The sequence below is a fragment of the Lynx rufus genome, unplaced genomic scaffold (genome assembly GCF_022079265.1).
Source record: "Lynx rufus isolate CCGP_SWC_20201006 ecotype Redwood Valley unplaced genomic scaffold, mLynRuf1.p SCAF_9, whole genome shotgun sequence".
Lineage (NCBI taxonomy): Eukaryota > Metazoa > Chordata > Mammalia > Carnivora > Felidae > Lynx > Lynx rufus.
This window is the reverse complement of record NW_025814897.1, coordinates 58586538-58605275: the sequence shown is the minus strand read 5'-3', so window position 1 is coordinate 58605275 and position 18738 is coordinate 58586538. Positions and strand designations below refer to the sequence as shown.

Here is an 18738-nt window from a genome sequence, read left to right as displayed (position 1 = left end):
TTTCAAAATTCACTAAGTCTATTCTGCTCTAAGTCACTGTGCCAGGTGCTGGTGATATACACGCACACCTTGGAAATACTGTAGGTTCAGTTCCAGACCACTGCAATAAAGTGAACATTGCAATGAAGTGAGCCAAACAAACTTTTCTGTTTCCCAGTGCATATAAAAGTAATGCTTACACTATAGTGTGGTCTATTAAGTGTGCAGTAGCATTATGTCTAAAAAAACAATGTACAAACCTTAATTAAAAATAGTTTATGGCTAAAAAATATAAACCATCATCTAAGCTTTCAGCAAGCTGTAATCACTGATCACAGATCACCATAACAATATAGTAATGGAAAGGTTCGAAATATTTTAAGAATTACCAAAATGTGACACAGAAACGTGAAACAAGCAAATGCTAATGGGAAAATGGTGTCAAGACTTGCTTGTCTCAGTGTTGCCACAAACTTTCAGTTTGTAAAAAATGCACTATTTGCGATGCACAATAAAATAAGGTATGCCCATAATGATGACTAATAACAATGGCTACTAATGTTTTACTACCTAATAAGAGCATAACTGTATGCCAGATGTTTTACACATAAGTGCCTTGGAAATTAAAAAGCAGCATTAGGTGAATAGAAAGAAAACTAGTTTAGCTGTCAAAGTTTTGGGTTCTACTTCCAATTTTGGTATCGGTTAGTACATCTATCTGACTAAAAAATACTTAGTCAATATTCATGGCATGCCAGGGGCTGAGTACTAGGAAGAGAGAGGTAAATCAGATATTGAATTCATGGTGAACTGTAATAGGTGTTGTCCTTAGGCACTTATGAAACCTCAGGTTCCTCACCTGAGAAGAGGATTGGCCCTGATGATCTCTAGTGAAATTAATTCTAAATAAAAACATAATACCAGCCACCACTTGGAAAATACAGATACATAAGATGAGCAGGAAATGGGCTGGAGGGATGTGAATGGTCAGGTCATAAAAACCTTCTCTTGCAAACTGAGGAGTTTTCAATTCAACCAAAGGACAATGAAGTATCATTAAAGGGTTGTAAGTACTAGAGAACCCCGCGTTCTGTACTGAGTGCAGGGCCTGCTTCCAATTCTCTCTCTGCTCCTTCCCTGTTCATGCTCTCTAAACAAATAAACAAACAAACTTGGGGGGGGGGTAAAAAAGAAGAAGAAATGGGCAAAAGACATGAATAGACATCTTTCCAAAGAAGACAAACAGATGGCTAACAGGCACATGAAAAGATGCTCAACATCATTCATCATCAGGGAAATACAAATCAAAACGACAATGAGATACCACCTCACACCTGTCAGAATGGTTAAAATTAACAACACAGGAAACAACAGATGTTGGAAAGATGAGAAGAAAGGGGAACACTCTTACACTACTGGGAATGCAAGTGGTGCAGCCACTCTGGAAAATGGTATGGAGGTTCCTCAAAAAGTTACAAATAGAACTAATCTATGATCCAACAATTGCATTACTAGGCATTTACCCAAAGGATACAAAAATACATATTCGACGGGGTGCCTGGGTGGCTCAGTTGGTTAAGTGTCCAACGTCAGCTCAGGTCATGATCTCACAGTTCCTGAGTTCAAGTCCTGCATCGGGCTCTCTGCTGTCAGCACAGTGCCCACTTCAGATCCTCTGTCACCCTCTCTCTGTTCCCCAACTTGTTCTCACTCTCTCCCTCTCAAAATAAATAAACTTAAAAAAAAAAAAGAAAAATACAGATTCAAAGGGGTACATGCACTCCAATGTTTATAGCAGCATTATCAATAATAGCCAAACTATGGAAAGAGCCCAAGTGTCCATCGACTGATGAATGGATAAAGAAGATGTGGTATAGGAGGCGCCTGGGTGGCTCAGCAGGTTAAGTGTCCAACCTTCACAGTTTGTGAGTTCAAGCCCCATGTCGGGCTCTGTGCTGACAGCTCAGAGCCTGGAGCCTGCTTTGGATTCTGTGTGTGTGTGTGTGTGTGTGTGTGTGTGTGTGTGCCCCTCCCCCCACTCATGTCCTCTCTCTCTCTCAAAAATAAACATTAAATTTTTTTTTAAAAAAAAGATGGGGTATATACAGATATATGTGTGTGTGTGTGTGTGTGTGTGTGTATATATATATATATGTATATACATATATATATATACACATATATATATATACCCTCTCACACAAATAATGGAATATTACTCAGTCATCAAAAAGAACGAAATCTTGCCATTTGCAATGACATGGATGGAGCTAGAGTATATTATGCTAAGCAAATAAGTCAGTAAGAGAAAGACAAATACCATGATTTCACTCATATGGGAAGGCAGGGAAAAAGGGGGCTACAAAAGACAGAAAACAAACTGAGGGTTTATGGAGGAAGGTGGGTGGGAGATGGGCTAGATGGGTGATGGGTACTAAGGAGGGCACTGGTGACGAACACTGGGTATTACATGTAAATGATGAATCACTAAATTCTACTCCTGAAACTAATACTATACTATATGTTAACCAACTAGAATTTAAATAATTTTGAGAAAAAAAAAATGAAAAGAGTTCTATGTATGGATGGTGGGGATGCTTGCACAATAATCTGAATGTATTTAATGCCACTGAACTGTACACTTAAAAATGTTTAAGATGTCAAATAATTTTATGTTATGTGTATTTTACCACAATTAAAAAAAAAAGACAGGACTTGGTAACTGATTTTAGAAGGCAAAAGAAAAAGCAGTATTAAGAAGGACTCCTATGTTTCTGATTTGAGGGAATAGGTGAATGATGGTACTAATTACAAACTAATAAAAGGAAAAATGCATTATAAAGAAAGATAATAGGCTCAGTTTTAGACATGATGCATCTAAACAAAATAGGAGACATTCATGGAGAAGAGGTTCTGAAGACAGCTAGATAATAAACTGGTCTGAAGCTCAGAAGAGAGGTTTGCTGTAGAGCTAGAGTTTATGAATCATCAGCCTACAGACAGTAGCTGGAACTAAGATGAAAGAGAAAGTGGGCTCTTGGGCAACACCAACTTTTACTGGGTGAGTGGGGAAAGAAAAACTGGAAAGCAGACAGATTCAGGAACAGCCAGAGAGGAAGAAAGGAAAAACAAACAGAAAAATAAACAGAAAGACTATGTTGTAATCAATGAAAAGCAAGGAATGAGAAAACTTCCAGAAGGGAGGAATCTGGAGTTTCAAATGATATAGAAGTGTCAAATTAGAAGAAAGGCTGACAAGGGTCCACTGGATTTAACAACAAAGAGATTACTAGTAACCACAGGGAGAAGAGTTAGTAAGAATTCTTCTTAGAGACCTATTTCAGTCATAGGTGAAAGTAATTAATTGACCTGAGAAGTCTTTCCTGAGTAGACATTCAGTCTGAACATCAGAAGGGAGTTTTGTGGAGTAGTTTTCACCATTTCCTGGGCTCATCTAAGATCCTAATCACTATGGTATCCAAGAGATAGCCAAGTTGGCTAGAGCAGTAAAAGCACTTGCTTTGTAATGCAGAAAATCTGAGGTTTGGGTTCTGCTATACAATGTGACCTTGGGAAGCCTGATCCCATCATTTCATCTGGAAAATAAGGGCTATCTCCCTAGACTTGTTATAAGAAATAAATATGAGGGGGAAAACCCCACAAAAGGTTCTTTGCAAAGAACAAACTAGTTATAGTTAGTCTTAAAACCTCCATCAGGTGATCCTCACAAAGGAGGGTGAAGGGTGCAGGCCGGGGTCATTGAAGAGAAAGATACTCTTTTTTAGTCTCACTGACATTACAATGATTATTCATTGTATCTGCACACTGTCAGCTTAATTATCAAGGTCTTCCACCTGAAAAACTGTGTCAAATACAAATATACTTCTTAAATCCACTGTTTTTTTTTTTTTTAAGCAAAAAAAGCACTCTAGGAAAAAAAAACTGAAAAATGACAGCGAAGTCTTTGGACAGATCAATTTCCTAGTTTTCCAACCTTGAGAGGCATGTGTTTTGTTGGGGTATTTGAAGTATTTCAATGATAATTGCTGTGAGCTGAAAGCACGAAATTCATTTAGGGCCCAGCACAGGAGTGGGGGAAAGGATATGAGCTGGTATGGACCAGCAGAGGATTGAGAAGTAGCCAGGAGAGGATGTAAGATGAAACCTTGATGTTGCTCTGTGGTAAAGAGACAATGAATACACAAACCCGAAACAGGGGGACCCAGTTCCAACAGTTCTGCAAAACACTTCTCCATCTTCTCACCTATAAAATTATGGGTTACTTTAAGAGGTTCATCTATTCTCACATTTCAGAATTCTTTCCAATTGGGTTTTGGAAACTTCACTCCAAATCAATGGTTGGCCCTGTTACATTTATTACTTTCTGCTGTCTTGTGAAGCATAAATTCCTAACGGTTTCCCCCCACCCCCGTTGCTTTTTTTCTTTCAGATGATGTACTGAGGCCTAGAAAGTTTAATAATTTATCTGACATCACACAGTTTTTAAATGGTAGAATCAGGTCTAAATCTAAGTCACTCATTCTTTACCCCACATTCTTTCCCCAGTAGAGATATACTTAGTGTTGTGCATTGTAACAACTGTTAACTGAACACCACATTTGAGCCAGCCATGGTGCCTTAGACTTCATAAACATTTTCATGGGCCTGTGAACCAACCATCTGTATAGATCATGACTCTATTTTAGAGTTGAAGAAAATGAGACTGAGAAAAATTAAAGAACTCACCCAAGGTCCTACAGCTAATTAGTGGCAGAGCCTGGAGTCCACCCCAGATCTGATAGATTCCAATATCTGTCTTCTTTTCAGCATCTATTCTAGATCTCTGGTGATGCTTGGACACTCTCAGCATCAGAATATTTTAAGGAAAAGGAAAAGGAAAAGGGAAGGGAAGGGGAGGGGAGGGGAGGGGAGGGAAGGAGAGGGGAAGGAAAGGGAGGGGAAGGGAAGGGAGGGGAAGGGAAGGGAAGGGAGGGGAAGGGAAGGGAAGGGAAGGGAAGGGAAGGGAAGGGAAGGGAAGGGGAGGGGAGGGGAGGGGAGGGGAGGGAAGGAGAGGGGAAGGAAAGGGAGGGGAAGGAAAGGGAGGGGAGGGGAGGGGTGGGGAGGGGAGGGAAGGAAAGGGGAGGGGAGGGGAGGGAAGGGGAGGGGAGGGAAGGGGAGGGGAGGGAAGGAAAGGAAAGGAAAGGGGAGGAAAGGAAAGGAAAGGAAAAGAAAGGAAAGGAAAGGAAAGGAAAGGAAAGGAAAGGAAAGGAAAGGAAAGGAAAGGAAAGGAAAGGAAAGGAAAGGAGTATGGAGAATTATTTAGGTCTTGTCTACATTGCAAACTTCTGGCAGAGAAATGTTTCTGAGGCCTTTCAGAAAAAGAAATGCCCCATTCTTTAAAGAGCCCCCTGGTATGGTAAATCTATGTGAAGGGTATTTAAGTGTTCACTGTACTTACTATCTTTATTAACTGGCTCAGGCTGCCATAATATAATACCACAAACTGAGTGGCTTTGACATTGATTTCTCGCTCTCTGGAGGATGGAAATATGAGATCAGAATGCCAGCCCAACTGGGTTCTAGTGAAGGTTCTTTTCCTGCCTTGCTAATGACAGCCTTCTTGCTGTGTCCTCACATGGCAGAGAGAGAGTTCTGGTGTCTCTCTTCCTATGAGAACACTAATCCCATCATGAGGGCCCCATCCTCAGGACTTCAACTAAATCTAATTATCTTGCAAAGGCCCGAACTCCAAATAACATCACATTGAGAATTAGAGAGAGTGTCAACATATGAATTTGAGGAGACACAAATATTCAGTCTATAACACTATGTTTTAAGTGTTTTAAAGTATATGGACATAGTATAGTCTCTGAATTCTCTTTTCCAAGATGCACAAGGAGCTAATTATAATCACTTCACAGGACTGCTGCAAGTATAAAAATATTGTCTGTAAAACACTGAGATCAATTTTTGGCACACAGTAAGTGCTCAGTAAAGGAGTTTAAAAAGGATGTGAAAATACTGTCTTTTAACTAGCAGACAGCTGTTCACTGAAATATACTGTATTGCTGTATACCATGATTTACAATAGGAAATAAATATTTGGTCTTCATCTTTATTCCTAGTGCAAAGCTCCTAAAACCACTGGAATTTCCTAAGTGATAAGAGCCATAAAGGTATCTTGACATTCAAAATAAACTCCTTTCAACCACATCTGTTTATGTTAATGAGTGACATCTGGAAAGAAATGGGGACAGGTTTGCCAGGGGAACCAAACATGTGATTGGAGAGTTGGAACTTTCAGTCCCACCACCCTGACCTCTGCAGAGAGGAGAGGGGCTGCAGCTTGAATCAATTGCCCATGGCCAATGGTTTAATCAATCATGTCTATGTAATGAAGTCCCCATAGAAGGCAAAAAGGACAAGATCTGGAGAGCTTCCAGGCTGGTGAACACATGGAAGTGCAGGGAGAGTGGCACCCTCTGGAGCTTCCGTACTCGTTTCTACATTCCTTGCCCTATGCATCTCTTCCATCGGCCTGTTCCTGAGTTATATTCTTTTACCATAAACCAATAATCTAGTGAGTAAACTGGTTTCCTGAGTTCTTGAGCTGCTCTACCAGATTAAATGAACCCAAGGCAGTGGTTGTGGAAACCTCTGATTTACAGGCTATCAGTCAGAAGTACAGGTAACAACTTGGGTGTGCGATTAGCATCTGAAATAAAGACAGTGTTGTGGGATTGAGCCCTCAATCTGTGGAATCTGACACTAACTCCAAGTAGATAGTATCAGAATTGAGTTGAACTGTAGGATACCTGACTGGTATTGGAGAACTGCATGGTGTGAGGAAAAAACCCACACATTAGAACTGATGTCAGAATCATAATTGTGTAGTTATATTTTATTTCCGTCTCAGATTCCACAGAGAATTTCAAATCAGTTTTTCCAACCTCTGTTCCATGTGGCCACTACCCCATTACCTCTGAGGCAGATGAGACCACAATGAACTTGACCTTCCACTTTTGCTTCTACTGGCCTTCACTAGCCTATTCCAAACTGCTGGCCAGAAGCAGGCTTCTAGCCCCTCCAAGGTACTCCCTAGTCCTAGAAACTGAAAAAACAACCCTCTCATCTAGCTTATCACTGGGAACAGTAAAAGGAGTACATATTTTAAAACATATCAGCTTACTATAACAGGAAGCACATATACTTTGAAATCATAAAGACCTGATATTTCCTCATCTTTTAGAAGCTATATACACTGGCCAAGTTTTATGACCTGAATTAAACCACCAATTAAACCACCATTAAAAGATGATCCTATGGGGTTTGTGATTAATAAGATTAATTATAGAAAGTACTCAGCATGTGTTTGCCAAATGGTAATACTCCTTAACATAACCATTACTGTTATTAACAATAACAAATGTTTACTCTAATGCATTACATTTGGCATTTGCTTATAAATTATCTTACTTGGGTTTTCTATTTCCAGCACTATGGAGAAGATAACCTGAAAATCTACTTACTACATAACATCTTGAAAAGCTGGATAACAAACACTTCATGTCATATAATAAACATAAGCAGAGTTGACATTTTAAGAAAGAAAAAGAAATCCCCAGGAGTGAAAAACTGAAGAGGAAACTAACTCTCATAGCTGATGTTGGTCTGGGCAATTACAGGGCTTGCTTTATTTCGCCACTGGAGGTGGGAGATGAGGCGTTGGGCCCTGGGAAGCACAACGGAACTCGAATTCCCTTCTAAAAAGCTGGGATCTTGGAAGAATCATATTGTCAGTTCAAAAAAAAGGGGGAGTGCCTGGGTGTCTCAGTTGGTTAAGCATTCAACTTCAGCTCTGCTCATGATCTCACGGTTCATGGTTTGTGCCCCATGTCCGGCTCTGTGCTGACAGCTCAGAGTCTAGAGCCTGCTTCAGATTCTGTCTCTCTCTGCCCCTCCCCTGCTCGCACTCTGTCTCTCTCTCAAAAATAAATAAACATTTAAAAAAATAAAAAAAAAAAACTGACTCAAAAATACAGAGACAATGGAAGCTTAGCTTAAAAAAGAAAGTTTCCTGAAGAATTTGAAACCTTGGCCTATGTGAAGTCTGAACTTACTCTATTTGTGTGGAGTTTATTCTTCCTATGTGGCCTTAGAATCTGCAGCAGAGAAATTAACTTAAAACATAGTTTCAGGCTTAGAAACAAAGACACTCCTCCCTCTTCCCCTCGGGAGGAATACTAATTATTTCACTTAATTTTCACAACTGTCCTATGGAGTAAGTAATATTATCTCAGTTTATAAAAGAAATTTAAGTTAAGGGAGATTAAGCAAGGTTAAGCTAGGTTAAAGTCACCTAGCTATTATGTAACAGAGCTGGGATCTGAATCTTGTTGTCGTTCATTCAAAAAAAAAATTTTTTTTTAATGTTTATTTATTTTTGAGAGAGACAGAGACAGAATGTGAGTGGGTTAGGGGCAGAGAGAGAGAGACACAGAATCCAAAGCAGACTCCAGGCTCTGAGCTGACAGCACAGAGCCCAACGCAGGGCTTGAACTCACGAGCTGTAAGATCATGACCTGAGCCGAAGTCAGACGCTCAACCAACTGAGCCACCCAGGCGCCCCTGGTTGTTGTTCATTCAATCAAAATACATTTACCAAGTTCTATACTACGTGCCAAGCAGAAACAAGGTCCACTTCCTTCCCAATATATCACACAGCCTAATCTTTTTTGAGCAAATCAATAGATAAATGCAACTGTTTTCTTCTTTCTCAAGTTTAGCAATTCAGTGAGAATGAATGCAGCCAGAATCACAGGAAACCCACAGGATTCCCCTGGGCTCTGTCTGCCAAAGTGGCTCAGTCCTCTCTGCCAAAGGGACTTGGGTTGCTGAGACACTAAACTGGGAAGAAAAAGAGCAACTACTGCTCGGTAGGTCCTGGTTTTGGCATTAATTTCTTAGAGTAAACACACAACAATTTTAGTATATCGTAAATATTTTCAAACAGAAATTTCAAAATATTTATTATTAATGTTAAGTAGGGACAATAAGGCTATTGTGATAAACATATGAAATTGAAAGTAATAACAGCTATAGTTATATCAGGCTCAACATCCAACATATTTGAATGTTTTTTTGAGTTGCCTCGCATTAAGAAAATCCTGATTTACAACCACAAGTAGCTACGACTATTTGTGTTTCTTTAAAAATTAACATGCATTCTTAGAAGCTTAACACACTGATCATCTTATTTGTATACATACTTTATAAAAATAGTTCTAAATATTTTTAATAAATCATATCACATTATTTGAGGAATTTCTGAAGCACCTTCCTAGTGTTTTTACAGAGCAAAGTATGGAACAATTAGACAAAGGACACTTAGAGAACCCTCAAGTTTCTGTCTAGGAAGTTAGGATACACAGTAAAGTGCGAAGTTATAAGAAGGAACCAATACATTCCAAAATTCACTGCCAATGACTCTCTTCTGGGAGAAAACTCTCTACTCCCTCTTTCACTTCCAATCCTGCCATGAAGACCATTATTAATCTACTTTTTGAGTGTCATTTCCCACTTTTCCCCTTTTCTTTTTTTTAATAAAGATTTTATTTCTTTTTTAAAGTAATCTCCTTCCCAGTGTGGGGCTCTAACTCATGACTCTCAGACCAAGAGTTGCATGTTCTTTTGACTGAGCCAGCCAGGCGCTCCCCCACGTTTCCCCTTTCCTGCTCTTTACTCCAACTAATCTCAAGTAATGACTGTATGTAATCTGACCATACCTTCTTACTTCCCCATGTGTTTATTCATATTGTTACCTTCACCTTGGATCTATAATCACTGTATTCTTGAAGGCCCATGCTATGCTAAGCACCATGGTGGGCAATCTAAATACATTTTCTTATTTATTTCTATTACTATATGTTTTACCCATCTTTATTTATTTGTAAATAATAACATTTTTAAGTGCTTACTTTATGCCAGATATTATATGCTCAGTGCCTTACACTAGTTCATTTAATCCTTATGACAGTCCTAAATCAAAACAGTATCATACTGACACAAAAGTACACACATAGATCAATGGAATGGAATAGACAGTCCAGAAATAAACCCATGTTTATATGGTTAATTAATCTATGACAACGGAGGTAAGAATATACAATGGAGAAAAGACAGTCTCTTTAATAAACGTAGCTGGGAAAACTGGACAGCTACATGCAAAGGAATAAAAGTGGACCACTTTCTTAAGCCATACACAGAAATAAACTCAAAACAGATTAAAGACCTAAATGTGAGACAGGAAACCATAAAATTCTTAAAAGAAAACATCTCTCTGACACTGGCCATCGCAACATTTTTCTAGGTATGTCTCTTAAGGCAAGGGAAACAAAAGCAAAAATAAATTACTGGGACTACATCAAAACACAAAGCTTTTGCATGGAAAGGCAATCTACTGACTGGAAGAAAATACTTACAAATGAGATACCCAAGAAGGGGTTAATATCCAAACTATATAAAGAACTTACATAACCCAACACCAAAAAACCCCAAATAATCCAATTAAAAATGGGCAAGGGATCTGCATAGACGTTTTTCCAAAGAAGACATATAAATGGCAAAGAGACACATGAAAAGATGCTCAGCATCACTCATCATCAGGGAAATGCAAGTCAAAACCACAATGAGATATCACCTCATGCTAAAATCAAAAACACAAAAAAGAACAAGTGTTGGTGAAAAAAAAGACCCCTTGTGTACTGCTGATGAGAATGCAAACTGGTGCCATCACTATGGAAAACAGTACGGAGGTTCCTCAAAAAATTAAAAACAGAAATAACATATGATGCAATAACTCCACTACTGTGTATTTACCCAAAGAACACTAATTTGAAAAGATATATGCATCTGTATGTTTACTGGAGCATTTTTTTGCAATAGCCAAATTATAGAAGCAACCTAAGTGTCCACTGACAGATGAATGGATAAAAAAGATGTGGGGCGTGTGTGTGTGTGTGTGTGTGTGTGTGTGTGTGTGTGTGAATGGAGTATCACTCAACCATAAAAAAGAAGATCTTGTCATTTGCAACAACACAGATGGACCTAGAGGGTATTACACTAAAGTGAAGTAAGACAGAGAAAGACAAATACCCCATGGTTTCACTTATATGTGGAATCTAAAAAATAATTAAACAAACACAACACAAACAGACCTATAAATACAGAGAACAGACTAATGGTTATGGTTGCCAGAGGGGAGCTGGATGGGGGATGCAAAATGGGTGAAGGGGAGTGGGAGATACAGGTTCTAGATATAAAATGAATTAAGTCACAAGGATAAAAGGGACAGCATAGGGATAGTCAATGATAATGTAATAGTGTAGTATGGTGACAGATGGTAAGTACATTTGTGGTAAGCACAGCACAACAGATAGACTTGTCCAATCAGTATGTTGCATACCTGAAACTGAAGTAATACTGTGTGTCAACTATACTTCAATTTAAAAAAACAAACACCTAGGGGCGCCTGGGTGGTGCAGTCGGTTAAGCATCCGACTTCAGCCAGGTCACGATCTCACGGTCTGTGAGTTCGAGCCCCGCGTCAGGCTCTGGGCTGATGGCTCGGAGCCTGGAGCCTGTTTCCGATTCTGTGTCTCCCTCTCTCTCTGCCCCTCCCCCGTTCATGCTCTGTCTCTCTCTGTCCCCAAAAAAATAAATAAACATTGAAAAAAAAATTTAAAAAAAATAAAAAATAAAAAAACAAACACCTAGAATAAAGATATAAGTGTGAGGAACAAAAAAAAAAAAAAAAAAAAAAAAAAGAAAGGAAGGAAGGAAGAAGGTAATATTATAATGGGAATACAAAGGCTCTGGAAGGTTAAAAAAATTTGCCTACGGCCAAGTATGGGAGAGAATGATTCCAGGAAGAGTGCTCTCTGAGCTCAGAGTGGAGTTCTTAAAGAACAAGGTGATGCTATCAGGGGACAATGGCAGTCCAGACAGAGGGACAACATACACAAAAAGTGAAGTAGGAAACAGCTTGGTATGCAGTTCAGGAAAAAGATCAGCTTTCAGGATCAGCAGACCTGGGCTCAAATATCTATTTTTGGTTTTGTTTTATGGCCTCTTACTGTGACTATGGCTTTCTCAACTATCAAATGGTGATAAGAAGCTGTATCATGAAAAACTGGTTTAAAATTAAACATGATATGTGAAACTGTGCATCACAGGGCTAGGTCCATGGTAGGTATTCAATAAATGTTACCTCCCTTCCTTTCCCCTAGATGACAATTCAACAATCCTTAGTTGTAAGAATGTCATTTCCATCTCCATTGAACCCCAGACATATCTCTCTTCTACAAGTTCCCAAGCTTTACCAGGGCTTTTGGAGGCACAGTATACCAAAAGTCATTCAGCAAGTTATTTGGTAATGCCCTTAACCACCGTTTTTCAAAACTACACCACTTACCTGTGTAGGCCATGTTCTTAGGGTTGCCATAAGGAGCCCCAGGCTGCACGGGGCTATAAACAGGGTTCATTGTGGAAGACTGAGGATCCTATACAGAAACAAAGAAAATAGCACTGATTATTGATTGTTCATTTTCCCTGACATCAGTTTCCCTTCTATAATCTTCAACTTATACTCACAGAGAACAACATGGTATAGCAGAAAGAAGCAAAAAGCCATTTGTTTGTACTTGGCCCTATGCTATACACTTTTCTCCTTATACAAATGAAGATACTGAGAAGCAGAGAGGTGATACAACTTGCCTAATGTCAACCCAGACCTTTTGGCTTTTAGTTCAGAACCAGACCCACTATCTCACAGATGACTCTGCCACTGGTATACTGTGTGGCATTGGCCAAGTCACTTCCCCTCTCCAGACTCTAACATCGTGATGTCAAATCAATTAGTTTAGGCTCTCTGAGGTCTTTTCCAATGCAAAGGATGCCAGTCCGGGAGTTGGGAAAGGATGCACTTCTACTGTTCATCAGGGGAGTGTAAGAGCCAAACAATAAACACACAGACTATTAGGAAGAGCAGCAAGTGTCTCACCAACCCTTTGCACCTGCAGAGGACAAGATACCAGTTACTAACAGATTTGGGAAAAATGGAAATTTATCACCACTGAGAATTTTAATGCAAAACACAGTCAAGATCTCTTTCAAAATTTGTTCAACAGAAAGAAACTTGGAAATTTGTGTGCAGTATCACCTGCACAAGTGCTCTGTTAATTACCTTAATGAAGCACATTCTCCATTCTGATTAATGGAAAAATCTGTCATTAAACTTTGTTTTACAGCCCATTTGTCCCATCTTGTTTAGAGAACCATCTCTGACACATAGGCCAGTACATGTTTGAAAAACTTGTCTCTACAAATATATTACTTACACTTCATAAAAATCAAACAATTCTCTCCTAACTAGGCTCACATGATGGATGGGCAATTTTTTAGGTCATTAACTTCTCTTATAGCACCTCAGGACAGGAAACAAGTCAAATGTCAAGACAGGCAGTCAACAACTGGCTTGATGACAATTGCTCTGAGATTAATTAAGTCTCTCCAGGCTGCTGGAATGAGAGGTGGAGTAAAGATGGGTTCCCAAGGAGAGGAAGGCAGGGTGGTCAAACAGGCAAAAAGGAAAATGCTACTGGTTAATTCCAGAGGCTAGAACTTCCTGAAAGGTAGCCAATGGGCAGCCCTGGCAAATGACCCCAAGGCAACAGGCTAGATTAAACTACTACCAGTAAATGAACTGAAAACTTGAGGATGAAGGTTACAGGATATATATATATTTCGGCACAATTTAAGGAGAAAATACCCCTTGCATCCAGAGTTATCTAAGAATATGGCCAGGTAACATTCTCTCTCTAAACACAAGCACTCTCCTTAACAGATACTGGGAGAATTAAAAAAGATCTCAGACTGTCAAAATACACCACCAACCGTCAGGTGGTGCACACATGTAAATGATGATGGTGATGATGTGATGGCAGCAACAACACAGGACAACTTGTACACTTTTCCTGCCTTAGGTCTCTCTTCTACCCAACTAGTTCTCTGCTAAATAATGTGGCATAAGCAAGACTGTTAAAGTGCTAAGCAGCACAACTGGCCTTGTATACATCTAGTCACGCTCCTAATAAGAAGGTAATCCATGTTGCTGATTGGGCAAGGTATGAAAATGTTTTTCATAACCAAAGAAACTCAAAAACTTTGGAAATGGTTTCCTCCTGCCCCAAAATGAGGGTCTCAGCCTCAAAAGGATATCTTGACTGGGGAGCACTCCACAACAGCATTGATTCCAAGCCCTACTGATGACTGACAGAAATGAGATATTCCATGGGTTCAAAATTTGGATTAAGAATGTGACAGCCACTTCTGGGGAAGCTGCTTGCAGGAAGAGACGGTCCCTGGCTTTCAAGGGTAAGTCAACCCTTTACGAGAGAATCCACATACTCTTAATAGTTTCAGGGACAGACTAAACATGAGTAGGAAGATCACAAGCTCTATGATCAGACAGATTTAGGTTCAAATCCTAGCACTGCCACCTACCAAATGTGGGACCACAGGCCACTAACCTTTCTGAGCTTCAGTTTCCTCTAGCCTCAAAATGGAAAATATTACATACTTTATAAAGGTGTTGTAAGGTTTTCTTAAAACATGTGTAGTCATACAAACACCACCACATGTAAAATATAAAGCATTTTCATCACCCCAAAAAGTTCTCTCATCTTTGTATTCAATACCCTCCCACTGATTCCCAGCCTGTGACAACCACTGATCTGTTTTCTGTTGCTCTATATATACATACATAACAACTTTTACTTTATAGATGAAATAAGTGAAGCTGAAAAAAGGTAATGAACAGCCCAAGGTCACAAAGCAAGTTAAGGGCAGGGTCAAGACTAGCACCCCAAATGGATCAAAGACCTAAATGAAAGAGCTGAAATACAAAACTCATACAAGAAGGAAGAAAATATAGGCATAAACCTTTGTAACCTTGGATTGGCAATGGTTTCTTAAATATACCAAGAGTACAAACAACCAAAGGAAAAGAAATACACTGGATTAATCAAAACTAAAAACTTTTGTGCTTTAAAGACACCATTAAGAAAGTGAAAGACAACCCAGAGAAGGAGAGAAATTTGCTGACCATATACAGTTGACCCTTGAACAATGCAGGGGTTAGGGGTGCCAAACCCCTGTGCAGTCCAAAATCTGTATGTAACTTTGACTCTCCCAAAACTTAACTACTAAGAACCTACTGCTGACTGGAGAATATAAACATTTGAATAACACGTATTTTGTCTATGTATTACATACTGTATTTTTGTAATAAAGCTAGAAAAAGAAAATGTTATTAAGGAAATCATAAGGAAAATACATTTACAGTATTGTACGGTAAAAAAAAATCCACGTGTAAGTGGACCCACACAGTTCAAACCCATGTTGTTCAAGGGTCAACTGTATAGGATAGGGGATTGGGGTTTTTTTAAGGTTTTTGTTGTTGTTGTTGTTGTTGTTGTTGTTGTTTTAATTCTGAGAGAGCAAGAGCACAAGTGGGGAAGGCGCAGAGAGAAAGGGGGACAGAGAAAATTCCAAGCAGGCTCTGCACAGACAGTGCAGAGACTGACATGGGGCTAGAACCCATGAACTCTGAGATCATGACCTGAGGCAACATCAAGAATCAGATGCTTAACTGAGTCACCCAAGTGCCCCGGGTATTGTATTTGTATATAAATATAAATATCTGTATTTAAAAAATATAAAGAACTCTTATCTTGGGGTGCCTGGGTGACTCAGTCAGTTAAGTGTCCGACTTCCACTCAGGTCATGATCTTGCGGTTCATGAGTCTGAGCCCTGCATTGGGCTCTGTGCTGACAGTCCATAGCCTGGAGCCTGTTTCGAATTCTGTCTCCCTCTCTCTCTCTGCCCCTCCCCCAGTCGCTGTCTTTCTCAAAAATAAATAAACATTAAAAAAATTTTTTTGGAAAAAAAAAAAACTCTTATCTTTACTCAATAATAAAAAGGCCAATAACTCAATTAAAAAATGGGCAAAGGATCTGAACACACATTTCTTCAAAGAAGTTATATAAATGATATAATGAGATACTACTTCTATACACTAAATGGCTAAAATAAAAAGATAACAAAAAGTGTTGACAAGTGTGTGAAGAAAATGGAACCCTCATACAAAGCTGGTGGGAATGTAAAATGACACAGTCACTTTAGAAATAAATCTGATAGTTCCTCAAATAATTAAACAGAGTTACGATATAATCCAGCAATGCCACTCCTAGGTATATACCACAGAGAAGTGAAAACACATGTCCACATGAATGTTCACAGCAGCATTATTCACGATAGTCAAAAGATGGAAACGGGTGGTTTAGTCAGTGAAGCATGCAACTTTTTTTTTTTTTTACATTTATTTATTGTTGAGAGACAGAGAGACAGAGCACAAGTGGGGAGGGGCAGAGACAGAAGGAGACAGAATCCGAAGCAGGCTCCAGGCTCTGAGCTGTCAGCACAGAACCTGACGTGGGGCTCGAACTCACAAACTGTGAGATCATGACCTAAGCCGAAGTTGGACCCTCGACCAACTGAGCCATCCAGGTGCCCCGAAGCATGTAACTCTTCATTTCAGCTCAGGATGATCTCATGGTCAGTCAGGGATCAAGCTCTGCATGAAGCCTTCTTGGGAGTCTCTCTCTGCCCCTCCCCCACCTCACTCTCTCTCTCAAAACAAAAAGAGGGAAACAACCTAAATGTTCAACTGGTGAATGGATAAATGGAATGTGATACATCCATACAATGAAATATTTGGCAATAAAAAGAAATGGAGTATTGATACATGATACAACATAAATGAATCTTGAAAACATTACATTAAGTGAAAGAAACCAGTCAAAAAAGGTCACATATTGCATGATTCCATTTATATGAAATTTCCAGAATAGGCAAACCTATAGAGACAAAGGTAGATTAATGGTTGCCTAGATTAGTTCATGACACATGAAACCTAATAACTTCCAAATCCACATTTTCTCACAATAATTATTATAACGTAACACTCAACCACACATCCACACCCACATACACCCTACTTTCGTAACATTTCTTCCTGATCACTCCTTAAGCAATTCAAACCCACCATACCCAAAAGTAAACTCAGAATCTTTTCCCAGCCCCATTCTTTCATCCTGTATTGCCTGTCTCAGAGTTACTGACAATCCATCCACCTAGCACCTAAGATAAAAACCTGGAAGTTATCCTAAATGCCACCCACTCTTTCACACCTGATCATGAGCTCCCAAAAAATCCTACTGCCCCTGTTTTAAGTTTCATCATCTCTTGTCTAAACTACTACAACAGTGCCAAGAAGTCTATTTTTCCACATTCTAACCCAGTCTACCTCATCCTTGATATTCATTATTAAAACAAAGGTTGGATGGGTTACTCTCCTCAAAGGCTTTGGGAATAAAATCCAAATTCTTTCACAAAGGCTTTGGGAATAAAATCCAAATTCTTTCACATGGTGTACAATATTCTCTATGCTCTATGGGATAGGGCTTAGGAATCTATGCATTTATGTTTCCAAGGAGATTTTGAAGCCCAAATAGTTTGAAGACAATGCCTGAGACTCTCTTTCCCAAATGTCATTTGTCCCACATAAAATTGATAGAGGAACAACAAATATTCCTACCTACATTTGAGCTGGGAGAGGAGGAGAGACAAAATTTTCTAAAAAGTAAAACATATTGTATATCAGATAGTGGTAAATGCAGTAGAGAAATCCACTGAGGGTAGACAAGGAGTGCTGGCGGGGGGAGGGGAGGTGCAATTTTTTAAATGGCTAGAGAAAGTGTCATTGAGTGATATCTAAGCAATGAATAAGTTGAAGAAGCAAGCCATACAGCTGAGAGGAAACTGTCCAAGTAGAGGAAACAGCAAATGCAAATGCCCTGAAGTGGAACTATGTCTGAGAAACACCATGGAGGCCACTTTAGCCAGAAAGCAGCGAATGAAAGGGAAAAGAGTAGACAGTGACATCAGACAGGTAATAAGGGCCAAATCATGAAGAGCCTTGTAGACCAGTATAAGGAATTTGTTTTTTATTTGGAATAAGAAGCCACTGGAGTATTTTGCACAGAAGAGTGACATGATTTGACTTCATTTTAAGACTACTTTGGCTGCTGAGCTGAGATCAGATGGCAGGAAGGCAAATGGAAAAGAAGGGAAATTAGTCAGGATGCTATTTGAAATAATCCAGATGAAGAATAATGGTGGCTTGAAATAGGGTGGTAGCAGTGGTGATAGTGGTGGTGGAAAGTAGTCATATTTTGGATATATTTTGAAGAACAGGCTGACAGCTATTACCAATGGATTGAATATGGAGTATGAGAAGGAGAAAGACATTAAGGATGACTCCAAAGCTAACTTGAGAAATTGGAATAATAAAAATAACCACTTACTGGGATGAGAACTATGAAGAGAGCATGTTTGGGAGTGAAAAACAAATTTGGATTTGGACTTAAATTTGTGATACCTAAGAATACTACTATTGATTGATAGTACAATCTATCAATGATTGATAGTACATTACTACAATGATTGATACACAATGGGTATTGTGTAGGGATTAACCATTACCAATATTATAAATATTACCTCTATTACCGGCAGCTACTATTTACTGAACATCTACCAGGTGACAGGCACTGCGCTAGAGACTTACCTTATTAAGT

The 18738-nt window shown here is 39.2% G+C and overlaps 1 protein-coding gene across 2 annotated transcripts in view; it reads right to left on the bottom strand.

The window, feature by feature from the left end:
- The window catches only part of FAM168A (family with sequence similarity 168 member A), a 185856-nt gene that overhangs the window by 48307 nt on the left and 118811 nt on the right, over positions 1–18738 (bottom strand). For both annotated transcript variants that reach the window (XM_047071197.1, XM_047071198.1), the window contains exon 2: positions 12452–12539. In XM_047071197.1, the coding sequence (XP_046927153.1) occupies positions 12452–12521 (70 nt within the window). In that variant the 5' untranslated portion in view covers positions 12522–12539. The remainder of the gene's footprint in view (positions 1–12451; positions 12540–18738) is intronic.